The 22,546-nt window shown below is 39.3% G+C and overlaps 3 protein-coding genes and 1 long non-coding RNA gene across 6 annotated transcripts; 3 read left to right on the top strand and 1 right to left on the bottom strand.

The window, feature by feature from the left end:
- Nucleotides 1-400: 400 nt before the first annotated feature.
- On the top strand, nucleotides 401-2,378 carry LOC307019764 (uncharacterized protein; the record flags this gene model as incomplete). The annotated part of the gene is made up of 2 exons (XM_079650864.1): nucleotides 401-934; nucleotides 1,959-2,378. 2 exons carry the CDS (start codon nucleotides 401-403, stop codon nucleotides 2,166-2,168), a joined length of 744 nt encoding a protein of 247 aa, XP_079506990.1. The 3' UTR covers nucleotides 2,169-2,378.
- Nucleotides 2,379-6,543: 4,165 nt separating this feature from the next.
- Nucleotides 6,544-13,607, top strand: amh (anti-Mullerian hormone). 3 transcript variants are annotated; one of them, XM_079654462.1, is made up of 8 exons: nucleotides 6,544-6,698; nucleotides 7,281-7,364; nucleotides 9,259-9,504; nucleotides 9,589-9,758; nucleotides 9,876-9,987; nucleotides 10,143-10,242; nucleotides 10,331-10,755; nucleotides 12,419-13,607. In XM_079654462.1, the coding sequence occupies exons 2-8, from the start codon at nucleotides 7,286-7,288 to the stop codon at nucleotides 12,814-12,816; spliced, it is 1,530 nt and encodes a 509-aa protein (XP_079510588.1). In that variant the 5' UTR covers nucleotides 6,544-6,698; nucleotides 7,281-7,285; the 3' UTR covers nucleotides 12,817-13,607. The 3 variants fall into 3 exon arrangements, with proteins under 3 accessions (XP_079510588.1, XP_079510587.1, XP_079510589.1); XM_079654461.1 differs by lacking the exon at nucleotides 6,544-6,698 and having other exon boundaries at nucleotides 7,189-7,364; XM_079654463.1 differs by lacking the exon at nucleotides 6,544-6,698 and having other exon boundaries at nucleotides 7,193-7,364; nucleotides 12,414-12,590.
- On the bottom strand, nucleotides 13,602-16,104 carry LOC307021945. The gene is made up of 5 exons (XR_013803274.1): nucleotides 15,951-16,104; nucleotides 15,657-15,717; nucleotides 15,434-15,571; nucleotides 14,679-14,755; nucleotides 13,602-13,834 (listed from the first exon to the last, which is right to left on the bottom strand). It is a non-coding gene; the product is annotated as an uncharacterized lncRNA (long non-coding RNA).
- A 1,179-nt stretch (nucleotides 16,105-17,283) lies between these two features.
- On the top strand, nucleotides 17,284-22,451 carry oaz1a (ornithine decarboxylase antizyme 1a). The gene is given in 6 exon segments (XM_079666612.1): nucleotides 17,284-17,469; nucleotides 19,855-19,921; nucleotides 19,923-20,009; nucleotides 21,445-21,620; nucleotides 22,030-22,115; nucleotides 22,302-22,451. Coding segments are annotated over 6 exon segments (666 nt in total). The 5' UTR covers nucleotides 17,284-17,350; the 3' UTR covers nucleotides 22,433-22,451.
- Nucleotides 22,452-22,546: the final 95 nt, after the last annotated feature.

Here is a 22,546-nt window from a genome sequence, read left to right as displayed (position 1 = left end):
AATCTGTGTGACACAAATATGCACGATTGTTTTAGGCTCCCCCTATTTATGTCAAAGTCAGCCTTCAGGGGAGCTCCCTCCCTCTTCGGGGGAGCCAAGCTCCCCCTGGCTCCCCCACATTTCGAACAGTGCCTGTATCTCAGTCGGGTCAAACCAACGGTAAGGATAACGTTTAATTACTTAATGTATTATATTGACCACACAATGATTAGAAGCTTATTTTTTACTAATAAAATGCATATCATATTTATTTTTTACTTAATGTTCTTCCTGTGCATCTTTCTAATTGTCTGTTTGTTTCTGTTTAGGATATTTATCGGGCTCAGGGCTGATGAATGGCGGTCCCCAACCTGATGACCATAATGGTGCTTCTTCATCACCTTAAGGTGATGAAGTTGGGATGCAAACGCATCCCAACGCTCCCTTGACAGGACCAATGGGACGGGGTGGTCACATCCAGAGCCCTCCACTGGGCACTGGGGGGGTGCTCCAGTATGCAGGCAGACCCCCTCGGATTCTTCCGGAAGATGGACAGGATCGTCACGGAGGTGAATCCGACACGGAGCCGCACAACACTGAACTGCGGAGGAGAATCTTCTTCTCTTCTTCCTCCTCTTCTTCCTCGGGCAGCAGCGCGGCCGGAGGATTACGCCTCCACCATCACACTGACAAGCAGGGATACCAGAGTAACCATGGAAACCACCACCATCACCACCACCACCAGTCCCCCGGCACACAGCACACACACACACCCACACACACATCGTCGTCACACTCCTCTCACGGCCTCGGCGCTCAGCAGGGCCGTAAGAGGGGGAGACGGAAACGCAACTCCACCGTGTCAGTCACGGCGGGGGGGTCCCCGAAGAGGAGGTCCTTCCCCGGGCTCGCCTCCAACCGCTCCTCAGGGTCTCCTCTCAACATTAACTCCATGGTGAGTCCCCAACAGCATGAAGAGAGAACACACACAGGGACCTGACATGATGTGATGATATAATTCTTTTTTTTTTTAAAACACCGACAACTTTACAGTCCATGACTAAAGTAAAGGTCAAGACAATACAAAACAGGAATGTACACTTACAATGAATTGAAAATAAACATCTACTGTCCACACGCCAAACCAAAAAGCCTCCCATTCTTACTCGTGAGCATTTTCCACTGTCGCTCCGCACACAGGCCAGCTAGTGCTAAGAGTGGCCTGGGGGCAAAGTCGGGGGGCATAGGGAGCGCTTATCTGTCTTTTGGGGGGAAGATGGGATTCATCACTAAAGAATAACCAAAAATAAATATGTGTTAACTGTGAAGCAGAGCGGTTTCTTGTGAGCTAAATATGATCAGCTCGATAGAAGTTAAGCGAGTGGTTTTTGTTCTCGTGGCTTGGGGCCTTGGCAGATTTACAGCGGCTGCTGGCTGAAAGATGCCACTTGCTTTAGATGGCCCAACAGTGGAAAAGCGGCTAACCAGGACCTGAGTAGGGTATAAATGCACTACAATCTTCATAAAACTGAAAAGGATCCTTTCCCTATCCACTGTGTGATGTGAGGGTGTTCCTCATACAACCACTTTAATTAATGCATTTTCAAGAGTTTAAATGTATTAAAAAGGAATATTATCCAAACCATGAATGAACAGGAAGAAGACATTTTGAACAAATAATTTCTGATCTCAGAACGTCTTACAAGAATTAGTAAATATGTGTACACATTATAGTAAACAGTGAACATATGTCTGTATCACATTACTTTGATTAATATGGGTTAATTTGACTGCCTGTATGATTATTTATTTTATTTGTAGTTCAATCATGAATTTTTAAACAATATTTCTAGCTTAGATTTTGTAACACTTTACTCAGAAATACCTCTTTAGTGCATTACCACCATTCTTTCCCCATGGATCAAGGACATTGGATTGCTTTCACATTACTCGAAGCCTTTATGTTGTTTGTCCCTCAGGTGAACAACATCAACCAGCCCCTGGAGATCTCTGCCATCTCCTCTCCAGAGCAGTCAAGCCGCAGCCCCGCTGGGCCGGACATGGACCAGCCCCCCGTCCTGAAGAGAGAGCGCCCCCTGGAGCTCAAAGGGGCCGGCCGGTACTCCTCGGCCCCTAGCTCTGACGACGACGACTCAGGATACCCTGCCGACAGCTCCAGTTCACGGTAAGAAACTCGTCATTAATATGAAGACGGGGTAACAACGTGTCCCTGCTGAATAAAAGACCACTGATAATCTCCCTCGATCTGGGGCTCCACGCAAGATCTCACCCCGTGGGGTCAAAATGATCACAAGAACGGCGAGCAAAAATCCCAGAACCACACGGGGGGACCTAGTCAATGACCTGCAGAGAGCTGGGACCAAAGTAACAAAGGCTACCATCAGTAACACACTACGCCGCCAGGGACTCAAATCCTGCAGTGCCAAAAAAAAAAATCAACTAGACGGGTTTGGAGGAGAAAGAATGCTGAGTTGCATCCAAAGAACACCATACCTCCTGTGAAACATGGGGGTGGAAACATCATGCTTTGGGGCTGTTTTTCTGCAAATGGACCAGGACGACTGATCCGTGTAAAGGACAGAATGAATGGGGCCATGTATCATGAGATGTTGAGTGACAACCTCCTTCCATCAGCAAGGGCATTGAAGATGAAACGTGGCTGGGTCTTTCAGCATGACAATGATCCCAAACACACTGCCCGGGTAATGAAGGAGTGGCTTCGTAAGAAGCATTTCAAGGTCCTGGAGTGGCCTAGCCAGTCTCCAGATCTCAACCCCATAGAAAATCTTTGGAGGGAGTTGAAAGTCTGTGTTGCCCAGCGACAGCCCCAACACATCACTGCTCTAGAGGAGATCTGCATGGAGGAATGGGCCAAAATACCAGCAACAGTGTGTGAAAACCTTGTGAAGACTTACAGAAAACGTTTGACCTCTGTCATTGCCACAAAAGGGTAATAACAAAGTATTGAGATGAACTTTTGTTATTGACGAAATACTTATTTTCCACCATAATTTGCAAATCAATTCTTTAAAAATGTGATTTTCTGGATTTTTTTTTTCTCATTTTGTCTCTCATAGTTGAGGTATACCTAGGATGAAAATTACAGGCCTCTCTCATCTTTTTAAGTGGGAGAACTTGCACAATTGGTAGCTGACTAAATACTTTTTTGCCCCACTGTATGTGTAACACTTTGTTGGGAGTGAGAGCATCCAAGCTTCCCTTTGCTCTGATAGTGGGAAAACACATAGCTCAGTTTGTGTGTGCTTTTTGTCCCCACTCTCCGGTGCATATCTAAGGGAAGATTAGATTCATAATCAAAGCTTTATTGTCCGCCTGTCCTGTGCACTCAATGTGTTTCTCACCTGCGACTGTTTTAAATATAAAAGAAGAAAAAATCATTTTAGTGCAACATTTAGAGACTAGTCCGTTTGTTACCAGCACTGAGAGGTATTTTGTAATTATTGTTGATGCTGTTTTGATTTTCTTATTCTTGGTGTTTGATACAATTGCAGACACATGTTATGCTTTTAATCGTGTCTTCAGATTCCTGTCAGTTTGTTATACTACTATTCAGACCGACAGCACGGTACTCTCCTTCACTTAAAACAAGGAAATTGCAGCTATTGATAAATACTACTCTCCTCCTGTTGTGCTGCAGGGTTTTATGGTTTAATAATCTTCAACACGAGTTTACCAGAAATGTTCTCGAATCTGGAGTGCCAGCGTGATGTATGTGGAAGTGAGAACAGTTTATGGAGACGGCAACAAATGTACAATCATTACAGATTTCAACCAGTTTTATAGCTGCTTATATAATCAGTCAAAGGGATGAGGTGCTGTTATTCAAGTCCTTTGGTGTATGAGCATGGTTTAAATAAAGCCTCTATGCAGTTCTCCCGCATGCTCCATCCTGATACATTATTAATAGTCTGTGAGAGCTCAGCAGTGGAGGCGGTTTACTCTAAATCCTGCCAACGGTCGTAACTCAGGAACTTCCCACATGGCTTGAAATTATGTAAACAATTTTCTTAAAACTACTGCATGTCATAAACGTATGCTCCATCTCGTGGCATGATTGAGTCCTATTTGTAACCAAACTCAGGACCAGGACAATGCCTGAGTAAGCGAGGTAAAATTCAAACCTCAGATGTATTCTCGCTGTCACATACATCCAGCGCCTCCGGTTGAATCCAGCTTCATAAAGCTTTAGAATCCAGATGCTGTGAAATGGCTTCCAGCATCTTCCTCATCTCACAAATGCCTTCGTCTAAATTTGTCAAACAAAAGAGGTTCACGGTCCTTTGTTGGGACTCTTCCCATTGTTTGGTGGGCGGACATGTGACAGGATGTGTACAGCGATGTCTGATGGGTGCAAAAGGCACTGCATTTACATGAGTTCTTACTGTTCGATGTTGGTGCTTTTATCCTAAGATGTTATTATAATGAAACAAATGAAAAACATTGTTATTTTTTCTCCCCTGCGTTTTATGATTATTAATAAAAATGTTTCTTCGAATATTTGAATTCATGTTGTGTTTAGTGGCATTTTTGTCTGATCGAATTGTTATTTTATATTATTTTTAAATGTCTAATAAATATTTTTCAAATATTCTAGCCACTATTAACGATAGGATTTGTTATTTAATTAGTTTTGCAAGCAAAATGACACATCTTGTAATGAAAATTCATCTGTATATTTAAAAAAGGCTAACATGTGTTTTAACTACAAAGCCAACTTAATTAACTTTCATTGTTTTTGATTGAATGATTCACAAATAGCCATACCTCCCATTAATATAAGAATATTTGCACTCATTCGTACCAAACTTTCCTTATGGTTTCATTAGAATTGTACATTTAAAAAAAAAAAGTTTTCACCAACACTGAAGATAAATTAGTGGGGTCCAAATAGCGCTGTATGTATAGGAGAATAATTCATTATTTTTTACAACTGGAGCTTTTAAAAAGTAAGGCACTTTACATATGTTAAAATTAATAAATAAAAAAAGCACACAGGTATAATATAAAACACACAGTTACATTACACATTCAAACGACTACAAAAGTATTGTCTAAATTCTCTTATTTGAGATTATAGATGTGTTTTTAATGAAAATCTTTTGAATGATTCCTGATTCCCACAGTAGGCCTACACACAACCAGGCAATACTTCACTCTTCAAGAACATCACGATGAAGTGGTTCCTGTGAATGTCACACAACCAGGCAATACTTCACTCTTCAAGAACATCACGATGAAGTGGTTCCTGTGAATGTCCCACAAACAGTGTTGGCGGATGTTGCAGCCATTCGAAAATAATGAACTGTTCTTGTCGTTCCACAATGAAGATTTGTGATGCACAATAATGAGCCTTGGTGTTATCTCTCGGGATACACGGCTACCAAACATCTGAGACCTTGACTGTCTGCACAACAGGAGTGCAGCTGTGAGAGAGATGGTGGGAGTGACGGCTATGAAAGGAGTCAGGCCTCATGTCTACGTTTCTTTATGGGAGCAGGACTTAATTCACTTGTTTTCCCACTCTATCATGAATAAGAGCAGATCAATGAGACACATTTACGAGATAAACATGTTTTATTCAGCTCTTTTGTCACCGTGAGAGCTTTTTACCAAAGGAATATGTCTACATTGTGTAACGTATGCTTTAGTACTTGCTAGTAGGATGAGAAGTGTGATCCACTCCCACAGCCCTGAGAGCCCAACAAGAGGAAACGGTTGGCTTAGCTCTGGCTAAAAGTAACAAAATGAGCCTACCAACAGCTCTAAATCTCACTAATAAACATTTTATTTATTGTGTACACAAAATAATGCAGTGTTAGATTGTTGTGGTTTTACATAGGGTCACCAACATTGAATATTTCTAAGCAGGAACTTCCTGAAGTCTCTACTGGTGGCCTTCAAGACTTCAGAAAGTCCCTGCATCCAGTCAAGAAATAGTCCTGTTAATAACTCCATGTACAACTTTAATTCCTTGTTGTAGTCTTGAAAATAACGAGTTGAATAGTGAGATGTAGCCTACTGGTAGACACATTTTGTAAACTATGGACAGAGCCAGGCTAGCTGTTTCAAACTGCTTCCATATGCTATGCTAAGTTAAGCTAACCATCCTCTGGCTCTGGCTTCATATGCAACACACAGCTATTTGTTTTATCTTTTACACTTCTGTATTTTTTGATTTGATTCAAACACAATAGAGCTTGTTGTTTTTTAATGTAGCTGCTCAGCTCAGGTGTTTTTATGAAAAACAACATTCAACTCATCTGTGTCTTTTCTACATTCAGTGAAGCTTTGCTATACAATCATGAAGGGTTAAAACACCTTTGGCGCGTTCACACCGGAGCACTTTTCCCACAATAGTTCAACAGAACTCAGATATATTTGCGTTCACACCAAAAAGCCCCCTGAATTAAATTAGTTCATCAGAACCATTTTTACCACCTTTTCAGTCCCAGTTACCACGCCCCGTAAAACAAAAAAAAGCTTTGTGAAGCCGCCATTTTATTATACTCGCATTAGCATTAGCCCAGCGCAGAAACGTAGAGAGACTAACTTATGGCAACACAAAAGAAAACATGGGAGCGGTGGAGATGAGGAGGTGTCCGTTCTGGCGATTTACTCGGAAGGCTTCAGTTTAAAGCCAGTCCCCAACTCCGAGGACTTCCGGACGGGGACTTCGGGTGGGGACATAAGTTGTTTGCGGCCTGCCAGTAAACCCAAAGCAGCAGAAGAAGAAGTGACGTCAGCGGCTTCATTTGCCTAATGCACCCCCAGGGATTTATTGCGGTGTGAACGCGATCTGCTTTAGTTCATCAGAGCTAAAAGAGTTCTCATGAACTGAGTTCTCATGAACTATTGTGGGAAAAGGACTTGGTGTGAACGTTCCTCTTATCTCTTTTGTGTATAATATATACTTGGATATGCATTTGAATTTACCCACATTAAGCTCCAAACCAACAATATTGCCTTTTATTTGCCTTTCATTCGCTCCCATTTTCAGACTTCAACTTGCCTTTGTGAGGTGAAAGACACATATTTCTGTGCAGCAAACAATTAAAAAAGAATCCACCGTGAAATGATCAAGGCCAAATATTTGACAGCACGTGACCACGTTAGTGAGAAGAGAAGGTGGGAGCATATACCTCCCGAGCTTGACACATTCATAACATGTGATAAAGATAGGTCTGACCAGACATGTTCAGACCAGTCTATGGTTCAGACAGATAGAATGAAGATGTTTGTGGATGTGTTCTGTGTCGCAGCCCTGATGCTCTGCTGCTCCAGGCTCTCTGTTGGCCTGCACCTCTCCCATGGACGGCCCCCGGCCCGCAGCCCCTCACTCACAGGTCAGACTCTGCACAATGATGTGCGGTTTGCAATAATATTCATGCGGTTCTGTGCAATGCCTTTATTTTTATGTTTTTATCTGGTCAATAAGTGTGTTTTGGATTGTTTGCATGCCTTAAGTTCTCGTTTATTTTTTACAATCAGAATTAGAAATACTCTTTTTAACCTCAGCGGGAAATTGAATTTATTAAAAGGTGCTCCATTTTAATATGAAAATGCAATCAAAAGAAAACCAGACAATAGATTATGTCAAATAAAATACAATTCTATGTTTCAAAATAATTAATCTAAACGTAAAGAAGTACAAATGTGCATATTGTTCCATAATATATAACAACAATAAACATGTAAACATATGTTTAACACAATATATGTTTAGGAATTTAATTGTATAACAGTCGCTCCATTTGAACATTTCAATAAAATAAAAACATTTATAGAAATGAGAGAAGTCCAAGTAACAATGTGCACATTTGTCCAAAATATAAAACAACTATATATATATATATATATATATATATATATATATATATATATATATATATGTAAAAATACGAATAATACAATCGCAATTTATTAATAATGGTAATGCTGAAAACCAGATAGTTGCTCTAAATGCATAGCCGGGGGAACATGTTTCAAATGGTGGGGGCTGTGGGGATGACACCAGGGCTGGTTTTGACCAATTTACTGCCCTATAGGCAAGATTTTAGCTGGCAATGAAAAACCTCTACAAAAGACACTACAAACAGAGAAACATATTGACATGGTGGACAGCTTATATAAAAAGGCTTCAAATGTATACTATTTAGTATTGCATGAACAGTGAACATGTTTTGATTGGGGGGTGGACTTCACATCCTCTAGGGGGGTCCGGGGGTGCCCCCCCGGGAAGATTGTTTTTAACATTTTAAAGTAAAATGCTTCAATCTGGTGCACTTTGAGCGCCCAATTACTAGAGACTGATCTAGGGGATACAACTCTAAACACCCATATGAAAAAGATCGGTTTGCATTTTAATAATCAAATAAGTATGTGAACATAACCGATAACCTACCATAGCCAATAACAAATAAATGTAGGCTAACTTGTTTTATTTTTGTGGTTAATTTATATTTTATTTTATCAGTTAACATTTATTTATTTATGCATATTTTTTAATCTCTCCAGTTTTAAACGATATTTTTGGTTTACTGTCCTATAGTATACATTGGAATGATTTCAAACCTGTTTTTATTTATCCTAATAATTATAAAAGAGTGCCTTGGAAATATTTGTTTACATAAATTGTGATCAAAACGTTTGAGAGCCACTGAGATAACTTAGACTAAAGTGAACTATCTAAACTTTCAGAGTCCTTTACCTCACTGAGCCTCTCAGTCTGACAGGAGAGCTCTCCCTCCACATTATTGTAGAAAGAGCTTCTTATATCCGTTAGCGCAGCAGAAGCTAACAACATTCCCCGCCGGTACAGGTGCACCCCCTCTCTCTATCTATTTCTCTCTCACGCTGGCTGTGAGCTGCGGGCGCCTGATAAGCCAACATCCCCCACTTTCATCACTTAAAGCGCCCATCGTACGGGGCAAATGGAAAATGTAACCGGGGTGAAAAGGTTGTTATCTTTACTTAATTATGAATGTTGTTACGTCAAGGCTGAAAATTCATTTTTTTAAAAATTATATTTGTATTTAATCTCGTGGAAGTGCAGATCCCCTGTCCTCCACCAGGGGGTGCTGCAGCAACCTCAGCACCCCTACTTCCCACGGCCCTGTCTAAATGTACATTTTAGTATAGTAATAATGCCAACTTGATGTAAATATTCCACAGACGAATAATCTCCAAGGATACATATTATTTTAGTTTGTAATGTTGTTGTATTTTTTCTTTATTCAGAGCACAGCTTTCCAACAACAGCATCCACAGTCTCTCATCCCGCCCCTCACTATGCACCGTGCTTTGTGGATGACATATTTGCAGCGCTGCGTGAAAGTGTTGGTAACGATGATGAACTCACAAACTCCAGTGTGTATCAGTTTGGAGTCTGCACGGCATCTGAACGCTCATCAGTCTTACTGCAGCTTGCTAAGGAAACACGGAGAAACCATAGGGATGGATTGGAGCTTTTGCCTCCAACTGGAGGTATTATTGCTCTCTGAACACAATCATTTGTCTGAATGTTGTTTGTTTTTTTATCTTTAAAGCATGTCTTGATTTCTCCATTAGTGATTTTGGCAGAGGAAAATGAAAGAGGAGCGCTCTTGTTGACCTTTGACCTCCCACCGTCTCCATTGCTCAAGCCGAACCCCGTGCTGCTCCTGGTGTTTGAAAGTCCGCTCACAGGAGGAAACCTGGACGTCACTTTCTCCAGTCCGTCGCTGCATCCTAACACACAGGTACATACAGGCCTTGTGTAAATATTGCCTGTTTTAAAACTGTCCTGATGTCCCTAAATCTTTTGTAGATGATCATGGTTGTCTTCTTCTTTCTTTTCTACTACTGTTCTCTTCTAGTCTGTGTGCATTTCAGAGAAAACACAGTACATAATGCTTACAGGAAAAGCATCAGAGGGCGGCGTTCACCACAGATGGAGGATGTCTATTGAAACAAAAAAGCCTGATATGAGTAAGAAGTAACATCAGTCATTAGTAAGATATGTCATGAGTAGTGAATGGTAGGAATAAGATAAGACATTAGCAAGATATGACCTGTGTAAGATATGACATTTGATATCATGTCTTTTTTCATGTGCCCTCACCTCACATTTCCTCTCTTTGCAGACCAAAGCCTACGAGACATTCTTATTGGTGGAAAATCAGGAAGTACCACCAGCATGACTCCACTTCTGCTTTTCTCTGGGGAAGGAGGAACAGAAAAAAGGTTTTCTTGGCTTTCATGTTCCTTGTTGACATGTTACTCAACCATTGCCAGAGAGATGCTCAGCAACATGTTTCACTCTGTTTCTCAGATATACCCACACTTCATCCCCGGCCTCCTCACAGACCCCTTTTCTCTGTGAGCTGAAGAGGTTCCTGGATGAAGTCCCGCCTCAGGACCCCCCTGAGTCCCCCGCCCTGCAGCTGGACTCCTTAGACTTCCTGCCCCCCCTGCCGCTCGATTTGTCCTCCAGTGACACCCTGCTTGCTGAACTGATCCACTCCTCCTCCCCGACCATCTTCTCCTTCACCAGCCGGGGCTCCATGTTTCAGGTGCATCTTGGGGAGTTGGCCATGTCTCCTGCTCTGCTGCAGGAGGTGAAGCAGAGGTTGCAGCAGACTGTGACGCAGGTGACGGAGGTCATAGAGGGGGAGGGGGAGGTCGGCTGCAGAGCCACAAAGAGGCTGCGAAGGCTCACCGAACTCAGTGCGTTTCCAGAGAAGGAACCTGCAGCAGGTGATGTGTTCAAGAAAACTCCTAAAGCAGATGTTCCCAAGCTTTGTTGTCAGAGCTACAGACCCTTCAGATGAACACAAGTACCCCTAATCAAGCCTCCTGTCAGGTTCCACAGTGTTAAGTTAAGGTGGATTTCCTTTTACATTGAATAATATGATAGCAATACATTATGTTTCCCATATATTTGGTCTATCAATGTTTGGTCGGTTAAGGTTTTCATTCAACAACTTAAGGTGGCAGATGGTGGATATTTGAATCATTAATGTATTACTTTAAGCTGACATGTTTTTTTTCATCCATTTCAGGTATTTATATATTACCCTTACAGGATTAGGAGCTAACTATTTCAACGAATCCACACCTTAAGTTTACTATTTCAACTTGCTGCTTTTTTAGTAACTAAATATACTCAGCCGTTGCTTTTATTTGCATGTATCCATTGCTCTAGCTTTAAGCTAGACATTTCAACCACTATTTCAAGCTTACTACATCAACTTATTTTCAATGTATCCCTTGGTTTTGGTAATGCTTACTCAACTAGTTTTTATGGAAGATTTAATTTGATTGGATTTATTTCGAATGTGTAAAACACTAATATAACATTTTTACATGAGAATTGTTATACAATACAAAACTAATCAGTGTCAAATTAATATACAAAAATATTACTGATTCTAAATTATGTATAAACAAATAATCTACTTAATTACACATCCGAAAAGGGGTGGGAAGAAGTTTACACTTATTTAATCGCACCCCTTCTCTTTTTTTTCAAGGATTTCATAGTTTTTCTTTTTAAAGCATAATTGTTTTTAATTATTGTTCATGGAATATTGATATGCAATATTTGATATTTAGTTTCATAGCTCACTCAATATGTGGATCAAATGTATTTTTTTCAAATGAGTTGACCTTCTTCAGTCTTCTCACATGCAAAATAACTAAAGCCCCTGGAAATCACAGTCCTTAAAGTGGACCTATCATGCTATATTTGAATAATATAGTGTAGGACCATACCTATATAAGACATATTTATACTTTTTATTTTTCAAAATACCAAACAGATCATGCATTTTAGCCATTCCTCATTTCGCTCAATTTAACACTGTCTTTTCATGGGCTGATTCTGTGAGAACAGCACCATCTACAGGCCTGGCATATGTACTACAGCGTCTCCAGCGCTTTCGAACGGCAATGTCCGTGGCTGTCTCTTCCTGATTGGTGGAGTTGGCCCAATAGCCGTAGCGCCACTTCTGTGACGTCATAGAAGTGTTCAAATCTGGATCAGTCTGCATCAGATCCGTTGCAGCCCCTTTTTAAGAGGTTTGGGTATGGAGGAAAATAGAGAGGGTTGTGTTTTCTGACACTTTGTGAGTTCCCTGGAACACCGGGGACACATATTCATGTATAAAAGACGTACAAAAGTGCATTTTGCATGATAGGTCACCTTTAACAATGTAGACATTTATTCAAGTACTGTTCTGTACTTTTTACTCACCTACATTTATCTGACAGCTTGGGTTACTTTGCACATTCATATACTAGAAAATAAATGAAATAAATAAATAAATCATCTAATAGATAAGAAGCACTATAATCAATAAAGATACCTGGCAGTATGAAACTCACTTTGTAACTGGTGCTTGTGTTCCCTCTAGAACAGGAGCGAGCCAGTACCGTGCTTTCCTTCTGCTGAGGGCCCTGCAGACGGTGGCCCGTGGATACGAGATGCAGAGAAGCCTGCGATCCACCAGAGACAGCACTGGCGACACCGCCTCGTGCGGGCTGAAGAGCCTCACCGTGTCCCTGCTCAAGGCATTCATGGATCCCAAAACGGCTAGAATCAACAACTGCCAAGGCCTGTGCGTTTTCCCCCTGGTCAACCCCACCGAGCACGCCAAGCTGATCAAATCCTACATCGAGAATGGGAACGTGGAGGAGCGGGCCCCCTGCTGTGTGCCCATAGCCTACGATCCCCTGTATTTGGTCAGCCTGACCAAAGAAGGGACTGAAATCTACCTCGAACCAAACATGTTGGCGAAGGATTGCGGATGTCGCTGAGTATGTTTTCGTCTTGTAGTTTTATTACGACACAAAATATGTTTTGCATATTTAACTTGTAAAACTATTTTAAATATCACACGTTACTATCATTTATTTATTCCTACAGTATTAATACTCTGGGAGTCAGCAATGGACAGTACATTAGTACATGTATGTACTTTTCATACGTATTATTTTGAGGGAATCGTACTTATTTACAATTCTTGCTAATTGATACTTCTATTTTAGGATTAGGAGGCAAGTATATTGTGTGCTTTACTCCAACCTAAAAAATAGCTTCTCTTTCTACAATAACATCATTAAAATGGTGAACACGTTGATGCATCAATAATTATAATCCAATAATATAACATATTTCATTTTTGAAATGGGCAATTGCAGCAGAATGAATACTGTCCAGTTTTGGTGTTTTAAATATACTTGACTATTACTTTTGTAATTTTACTGTCAAATTACTATTTTTATTTCAATAAGGGTTTTGAGTTCTTTGTCCACCTCTGCTTTTAGTAAATGTGCGTGTTCATTCCCAGAGGTCTCTTTATGCTATATGCTTTCATATACAGTATAAAGACAATGTATTATCTGCAGTATTTTCACACTCAGTTAAATATAAGTATCATCATATTTTTCTATAAATATGTTTTATTACAATGTTTTTAAAGGCAAACTTTACAGACAATATAAGACTTTGTTGCACTGTGGCAGTAAATTACAGTTCTAAATCAGTGATGCTAAAAGGTAGATTTAATGTTTCCTGTCTGACAAATGAAATAAAAAATGGATTAGCATTCTGCATCTTTATTTTATTAAATGCAAGGTACTGTTTAATGAACATGATTTGTGTTCTCAATTTGGAAACATGCTGTTGTGGAAGTTGATTACATTAATTTTTTTCAAATCATACTTTAGGTTTGGGTTTCAGGATCGACTTGTTTCCAATCGGCTTTTTTCTTCTTCTTATCGCTCCGAGTTCTTCAGTTCCCCACCACCCCATGAAATTGTCCCATAGTGAGATCTGCAGACAGGCAACAGGAAAAAACAGTCTGAGTTCACAAGTGATTCCTCAAATACACACAATATACCACCACATGAAAGCAGAACATATCTTTATAAATTCACTTCAGTTTTGTTCAGTTTTTTTTACGTGTACCCTTTAAAAATGTCACGTATATAGTGATGCAATGAAGTGCAGTCATACTTGCAATCCAGTGAGACCAATACTTACCAATAGTAAGTGTGTATCGCTAATACATTGAACTTATTGGCCTAACAGCATTGTTATAATTTGTATTATACACTTTAATCCAAAGCGATTTACAAACACTTCAACACTGTAAGCATGTCTACATTTCTAAATGATGGGCCTAAGAAGTGTAGAAATGTTGAATGTGAGGGATTACGGATGGAAATTAGCTCAAAGCTAAAATCCAGCATGTTTACGTTTTAAAGCATTATTTGTTTTAAATTTTCCTCAATATGCATCGTCCCTCTTCAAATAAATGATTAAATGAAAATAACTGAAGTAAATGCTTTAGGGTCTCTTTTATTTCCATATTTTGACAATCTTTTCTTTAAACTTCTGTAAGCTTGATGAAAAAAAGGTAATAGCTTAGTGCTGACTATTGACTGTTCGGATCACATTCACATCATGCAAACGGGATAACATCAAGAAGTCTCATCGTTCAGTATAAAGTACCTTTAAACTGCACACAGAGATTCAGTATAAACAAGGCCTCTATTGATTTATACCACTGAGTAGATAAGAAATCTAAATAACATCACAAAAATCTTACCCTTTAAATCACTCAACATAGAAACCAATAGGTTTGGGTAATCTTTATTAAAGAGAAAGACTATACCTGAAATATTGAACCATCCTGCAGACTTCCAACAAAAGACCTTATTCCTGTCTCCTCAACAAAAGAATCCATTGCATCTAGAAAAAAATATATATACTGTATAAAACACAAACAAATCCTGCTAGATGTAACAGAGGAGAAATAGTTTGTGTAGAAACTATTAAAATAATTCACTGTAACAATAATACATATATGTCGTAGAGAGAAGTATCCATGCAAGTTGCATACTGTATTACTGCATAAAGACGAAACAAACTGTAGCGTAACAAGTACTTAGATCCTTTACTTTATTCAATAAGGTTAGAGTGCAGAAGTATTTTCATAAAAATTGACTTTTTACTATCAAAAAAGTACCCGGTTAATAGCTCTTTTCATGGTGTTGTAGAACATTATAATTCAGTTTTTTTAACATAAACAAATACATATTGTTTTAATGTTACAGTTTGCCAATGTTGAGCCAAATCTAGATACTTTTTTAAATACTGGGTAGATTGTACAATGCATTATATTATGTAAGTATATGATGTGTTTTTATATGTACAAAGTAGCTAAAAGCTATGAGTGTTACATAAATGTAGTGGAGTAAAAAGTCCAATATTTGCCTCCGAAATATAGTAAATCAGATGTATATGAAACATTGAATAAAAACACTAAAGTAAAGAACAAGTATGTCAAAATAGTAACTGAGTAAATGTACTTTATCACAGTCCACCACTGAAAACAAACCATATAAAACGTTGTGTATCATGACTCACCGTGCAGTTCGCTGACTCCTGAGCTCACCAGCAGAATAACCAGAGCCAGCACTAGGCAGCGGTTCATGGTAAAACCTTTCCATGGGTTAGGAACATCACTCAAATGTTCGAGGGACAAAATACGGTGATAACCCGACACTGTGGACAAACACGAACAAGTCAGAGGCTTGTTGCAATACAATTCACAATGTATTTATTTTTAAATTATGGATATTTGTCTTACTTATGATGTTTTCAGACACTCCAACGCTCCCTCCTTAATTCCTGTACTCCGATATTAATAGCTGGTCACAAAATTAAAGTAAAGTAAAGATAAGAAATTGAGTTTTTGACATGCATAAGGACAATTGAAAGTCTAAGTATATGCGCCTGTATTGCTGTGTGCACAGTCTTAAAAATGGTCCAGTGTCTCATAGGCTTAAATAAGCCAGCTTTAAATAGTCACTTGGCTAATCACAATATTGATATTTAATGCGTTAGGTTATATATGAGCATCTTGATACATTAAGAAACGTACCTGATTTGAGCCTTCAGTTGTGTCTCAGTATTGAAATGAAGGAGGTTGTTTTGACAGTGTTTTCAGTTCTGCAGGCACCAGAGACGGCGTTAAACACAACCTGCACCATGCACCATGCTCCTTTGCTCCTTGATTGACAGGCACAGATGACAGTTGTTGAAAAAAGGAAAATGACATTTACAGAGACTGTTTATACTTACCACTGGTAAGTTACCAGGCTATGGGTGGACAAGTTTAAAGAGCATTAAACAGCATTAGCCTATTATACTAATTAATTGCATTTAGTTAGATGCCTAATGGTATACAAATAATAAAACTATTGCTCTTTTGGGAACGTCCAAAATAAGGCTTCTCTTTTGTACCTTATAATAAGTCTGTTTAGTACCAGTAAGTGACAGGTGGAAGTACTTTTACTCATGTACTACACTGTATTGGGTTGCAAATTTGAGGTACTAACATTTACCTGTTTCCATTGCGCTATACTATACTCAATTGGATTTCAAAGGGTAATTTTGTATTTTTATATTTGGAGAGTTAGAGTTACCAATATATAAAGGACGATATTACTTTATTAACAAAAATGATAAGCTATTAATGCATTTTTGAATCGTTAAACCCAATAGTGTGTGGAATAGCACAAATGAGCTCCACTCCAATAAGCTCCACAATACTTAAATACTGCATATGGATAAATAGGTTATCCAAATCAACCTCACTAAACACAACAGTTTAATAACAGTTTTGTTACCTATAAAATACAAATATTTTTACAATTTTGCATGAGTCCTACAGTTAGGTAAAGGAGTCAGGCAGATTATCCAAAAAAGTATACATTATTATTTAGGCCTACTAAAGATTTCCTTTTACAAGTTTTTGTTTAATAGTTATGTATATTTAAGACTCAAATAGAATGACTTGTTTCACATGTACTATATGTAAAGTATACCATATGATCAATAGGTGTACCTGGACATTTAAGATTAAATGCTCACAATTTTATCAGAAAAAGCCCCCAATGTTGACATAATGATTAGTTTTACACAATGTATGTTAAACTAATAAATGTGCTTAGTTTTACGAGTTATCAACGCTTTTAATTTCCCTGCTGTCGGACAAATAAAGGATTTCTTATCATTCTAAAATTAATAAATGAGCCTAATTCATGTGTGCCTCTCATCCATGCTTCTAATTTCCCACAAACAAAGGATTTCTCATTCTGATGCTTTCTTAAGATAAATGTGCTTGTTTATTTATTAGTGAAGTGGTTCATTATGCGTCATATTTTCACAGCAGCACGTCATTCAGGGCAGGACCCTCCCCTCTGAAATACTGCAGCCGGCTCTGAGCGCAGCATTAGGGTAGAGGAGAGACAGAGAGCCGCTGGTGTGGACGCTGGCCTTATGGTTAAATCTAACCTACAGACGATTTTGAATAGTCATTGTTTTGTTAGAGAAAAAGAGAGAAACTTAACCGAAATGCCTGTTATTGAACAATCCAGTAATAAACCTGAAAGTGGAAGGTATGTTGTTGTAGTCGTTGTGAATTGTTGTCATAAGCTAGCAAGCTAGGATACATTTAAAAGCCGCGGCCTAGCTAAGGGAGCCGTATATTTCCTGGAGTGCTAGTACTATTACCTGGGCTTCTTGTTTACATAACAGCACTATTTATTCAGGTTTCCAAATTACATCGTCAACCAAGTTTGGTTTAATACAATATTATAAAAATGTCTTAAAAAAATCCACTCTTCATTCCTGTCATTTATCCTGAATGTTTGACATTCAAGTAACATTGGTATTTATCTAGCAAATAGACAAAAATATAATCATCACTGCTGTTAATATCCATGCCCTAGCTTGCTAGCTAATGTGAAATGCCATTGAAATGCGTTACCTAAAATATGAGATGCTAGCTAGCTAACATTTAATGTTGCCGTCTTATACATTCAAGACATTTTATCCATGTCAAATCTTTAAAAATCTTATGTGTAAAACGTTTTAATAACTGTATTGTGTCGATACTGTAGTGTTTGTTTATCTTTGATCTGAATGTTAACGGTTTGAATTGCTAGCGTTGTTAGCATACGGCTAGCGCGAACGTTAGCAGTTACATCAGAGGGATGTTTTCATACCTCAGCCGTTGCAGTAACACAAACAACAATACAATATTTCGCAATTGAATTAAAAACATACAAATAATAAAGGCACACTACAAATGTGTATATAATGTTATGTACATGGAGCTTGTTCGTAGTTAAATTATGGCTGAATTGGTTATTTGTGGATTCAAGGTTTGTTTTTTCCCATTTTGCTCTCGGGATCAGGTGCTTGCAAGCGTTGCAATTTTGCATCGACGAAATGTTAAAATGAAGCAATTTTCTTCCAATAGTGCAGATAGTTAATTAACATATAAAATAACCTTTGCTATGTGCTATCTTAACTGGGTATTATATTAACCATTGTGTGAGCCTCTGCCAGCCATTGGACTCTAGCCGGAGACTGCTTATTTGTTGGGGAATTTCCAATTTAAATGTATTCATTGACTGGAAATAAGATTATAGAGTGGGGTTGACCCTACTGCAAATATGTAGCATCATTTTACACAACCTGTGAATTATTACCTTTGTGGTGTTTTAATCTATTTCGTGTCCTAACATGATTTTTTGTCGAGGCTGTTTGTGTGGTGAAGGACTCGTAGGAAATTTCCACTGCACTGCGAGGGGGGGTGGTATGGGTAATTTTGAGTCCAGCGATGACTGTTTAGCCAGGAGATTTTTTGCAATAACAGCATATATGTTGTCATATATTGTCTAAAATATGTTGCGATCATTTGACACAGTTTTCTCTTTTTATCCATAGTTTAAAGAGCATCTGAAGCAATGATACTTGCATTATGATATCCCCCCTAGAGATAAGTGTTTTTTGTATGATATTCATACATGACAAAGGTGCTCTTATGCAGCAGCAGAAGCTTGAGAGAATCATCACTCATGTGACCAGAGCAGCTGTCTTAGCCAATACAACATGGGTGTGCACTTGGTTAGCCTGAGTTATGTGATTGACAATGTTTTTCACACATTGCTCCACATATAGCATAGAGGTGACATTTGCGTAGGAGAGCATCAGTGAGTTTGTGTGAGAGCATTTGCATCGCTGTGGTAACGCTGCTAATGGGATAGGTTCCCGATATGAACCCTGAGAACAGACCTACCCACAATGCTGTAAATGAATGCAACCGTACAAACAGACATCTGCGCCGGTAAGCCAAGCTAATTCTACAGAGCTCATTGGCTGGCCTCTAAATTAATATAGCTCAGCTCACCTGCTAAACGGTTGTTTTTCTGTGGTAGCCTGGGGGGGGACATTGTTAGTGCAGCAGTACTGAAGTAGGCAGATTTTTAGAAAAATAAGAGCCTGATCCTCTGGCGGCCTTCCTCTAGAAATCATGTGACAAGCTTAAAGTTACCCCACACAAATCTGGTTTTGGAAGTAAAGACGTCAAGCTTCTTACGTGAACAACTAGCCTATTTTTCCAAAGGTTACAGGGATTAGGATTGGGACTTTGTGAATTGGAAACAAAAATGTCTTGTCGTGAATATTTTGCCTCTTGTTGACATTCACATGGGACATCTCAAATGTGGAAGTGTTACTCAAACTATTTCAGCTTCCTGTCTGTCTGCTGGCGATGAGGACAGTTACTGATTGAACTGTTCCCATCTGCCTTATGTTTAGTTTCTTAGGACTCACTCAACTTTAGCCACTGTTTAACCGTAGTTTTGAAGATGAGTAACTCAACAGTTTAATGTCTAACCCCTGTTGTTTATATCGGGAGTCGGGTAGCAGAACCTCCAGTGAATGCTCCATTTAATAATGGCTCCTTCTGTGTGTGCGTTTGTTTCACACTCCAGTATCTCCAATCCCAGGAGGTGCTCCCGCTGTTGCAGTAACCCGTGTCCGGGGCCTCTGTGGTGCTCCTGATGCCCCTCTCCCACCCCTGAAGATCCCAGGTGGGCGAGGGAATGACCAGAGGGATCGCAATCTTTCAGCTAAGCTATTCTATTCTGTGAGTTAAAAAGCACTTTTTTAATATTTTTAGAAATACAGAGAGCAACCTCTTTGAACTATCAACGCAGATAAGTTAATAATACAACTAGGAGAAAGACAAACAACTTATTTGCAGTTCTGCTCTTTTCAATCTTCATCTTCAACCCAGCTAATAATGTGATTGTTTTGCTAGGCTTTTATACTGCTGCAGTAAATCAGCAGGTCTTATTGTTACTGCTGAGTTCACATCAAACTCAAAGTACATTTTTGCCATTTGTTACTTACGTTACGGAAATTCACCATGGGACTATTTGTTTAGTGGGGGGCTGTGGTGCTAGTGTGTTGGTGTTCAGATCAGGCAGACCCGGCGCCAGAACAAATCTACAGGGAGGGCATATGATTTTCATGGGAGGGCACACGAAACCGCCATGTGCCGCGGCCAGTATCGGTGCCCGAGATTTTCTTTTGGGGGTGCTGTGGGGTAGCTGTAATAGGTGTATAGGTGTAAGCAGGGGTAAAGTGCTATTTCTTTTTTAAATATTGAAGTTAAAAGCATCAATCTGGTGCACTTTGAGAGCAAAATGAAGAAGTCTATGGATACATCTCTCAACACCCATATGAAACAGAACTGTAAGCAGATTTTCTTTTTCTTTATGGATATTTTACAAATCACTCCCCTTTCAAACTGTATTCTTGTTTTACTGCCATATAGTATTTCATACCTGTTTTGCATGTATTACTCTTATCTTACTCTCTGACATCACATACATCGTAGCCTTAAAGTTCACAGCTTATTTATAATAAAAAAAAAAATATATATATATTTAACACATTTTTATAAATAAAATAAAACGTGTTTATTGGGGGAGGGCAGGAATGTCAAATGGGAGGGGCTGGCACCAGGGGAGCACAGGTTCAAACCCCACTGCATGTCGTTGTGTCCCCGAGACACTTCACCCCAAATTGCTCCTGTGGGGATTGCCCACAGTATTGAGTATGTAAGTCGCTTTGGATAAAAGCGTCTAACATGTGACATGTAATGTTTAGTGCGTTTGATTAATCTGGTTCAATACACTGAAATGAACCCAAAATAAGCAACATTTGAAATGATTGTGATGAAATAAACTGATCAAAAGGATGCAGAAATAACTAAACCATAATGCCGATTTTTTTTAAAAGTTGGAAAGATGTGAAGCCGCTCTTCACCTGAGGCTCATCCTGTCTATCAAAGCCACCAATCTACTGTATGTTTATAGCTCTGAAGTTAATTCACCTGATTGTTTTTATCTTTACCGCTTCTCCGGTTCAGGCTTCAGGGTCAGCTGTGGTTTCCTTGCCAACTCTAAAGTATTTCTGTAATTTTCATCAAGATTCCTTAACTGCATTTATTTGTATCCTGCATTCTGCAACGTTATACTCTGTCCTCTGAACATGTTGTCCTCTCTGTCTTGTAGGATACTCAGTTGCTGGTTCTTGAGGAGCCCCCCCCTGCCAACGGCAGAGTGCGCTTCCTGCTCTTCGAGCCCCGTCGCTCCGAGGGCAAGCACTGTGTCTGGAGGGCGGCGCTGAAGGGAGAGAATCTTTATGTGGAAATCCCTCCTGGAGCTTTGCCCGAGGGCAGCAAAGAAAGGTCCGTGGGCAGAACGCTTTTCAACATTTAAAAGAAATCTCTTGTACAAACATTTCAACTTGTTTCTATCTATATGATTGATGGGCGACCAAATGTACATTATGTACTAATTCCAAATAATACTAAGAAATTGATAGATTGTCTACACCTCGGGGAATAACAGACCATTAAGGTTTTTTTTTATTCGTACAGTAGATTAACTAAAACTTGAATGTTAATATAAATAAATGTGTAAAAGATCATTTGGTGAGCCTGATTGATCAAATAAGTATTTTAAGTTAAGGTTTAAATGCTTTGGTTTTCTTGTTGAATGTTACTCTTGTGCTTAGACCATAATGAATACCTATTTTGTAACTTCAAGTTCCTCCTGTGAAACATTCACCCGTCTGTTTGCTTTGTTTCTCTACAGTTTTGCTCTTCTGCTGGAATTTGCAGAAGAGCAGCTGCAGGTTGATCACGCGTTCATCTGTTTCCACAAGAGCCGTGACGACAGAGGTGAGACTTTTTTTTTTTAACTGGGTTTTTATTATGTTAAACTCTTCATTTGAACTGCTTTGTTTACTCAAAGCTGTAATATACTTTATATGTACACCAGACTGGCCGTTCTGACAGCATTTTGAAGGTGCCGTCTCTGGATCACGGTCCTTTATTTACATCCGTGTCCCTCTTGTTCCTCCCCAGCTTCCCTGCTGCGTACTTTCAGTTTCCTGGGCTTTGAGATTGTGAGACCGGGTCATCCCCTCGTCCCCTCCCGCCCCGATGCTTTCTTCATGGCTTACAGCATCGAGCGAGACTCCTCTGATGACGATTAAATGAGCAGTTGAGCAGTTACAGATGTTTGTTGTTCTTATTTCAATCCATACGCTACACAGCTTTATGATTCTTACGGGAAATGAATATATTATCCAAATACAGTGTGCTTGAGG

The sequence above is a fragment of the Notothenia rossii genome (assembly GCF_949606895.1).
Source record: "Notothenia rossii genome assembly, chromosome: 1".
NCBI classification, from domain to species: domain Eukaryota; kingdom Metazoa; phylum Chordata; class Actinopteri; order Perciformes; family Nototheniidae; genus Notothenia; species Notothenia rossii.
The sequence above is the reverse complement of the archived record's forward strand: the minus strand, read 5'-3'. Positions and strand labels throughout refer to the sequence as shown.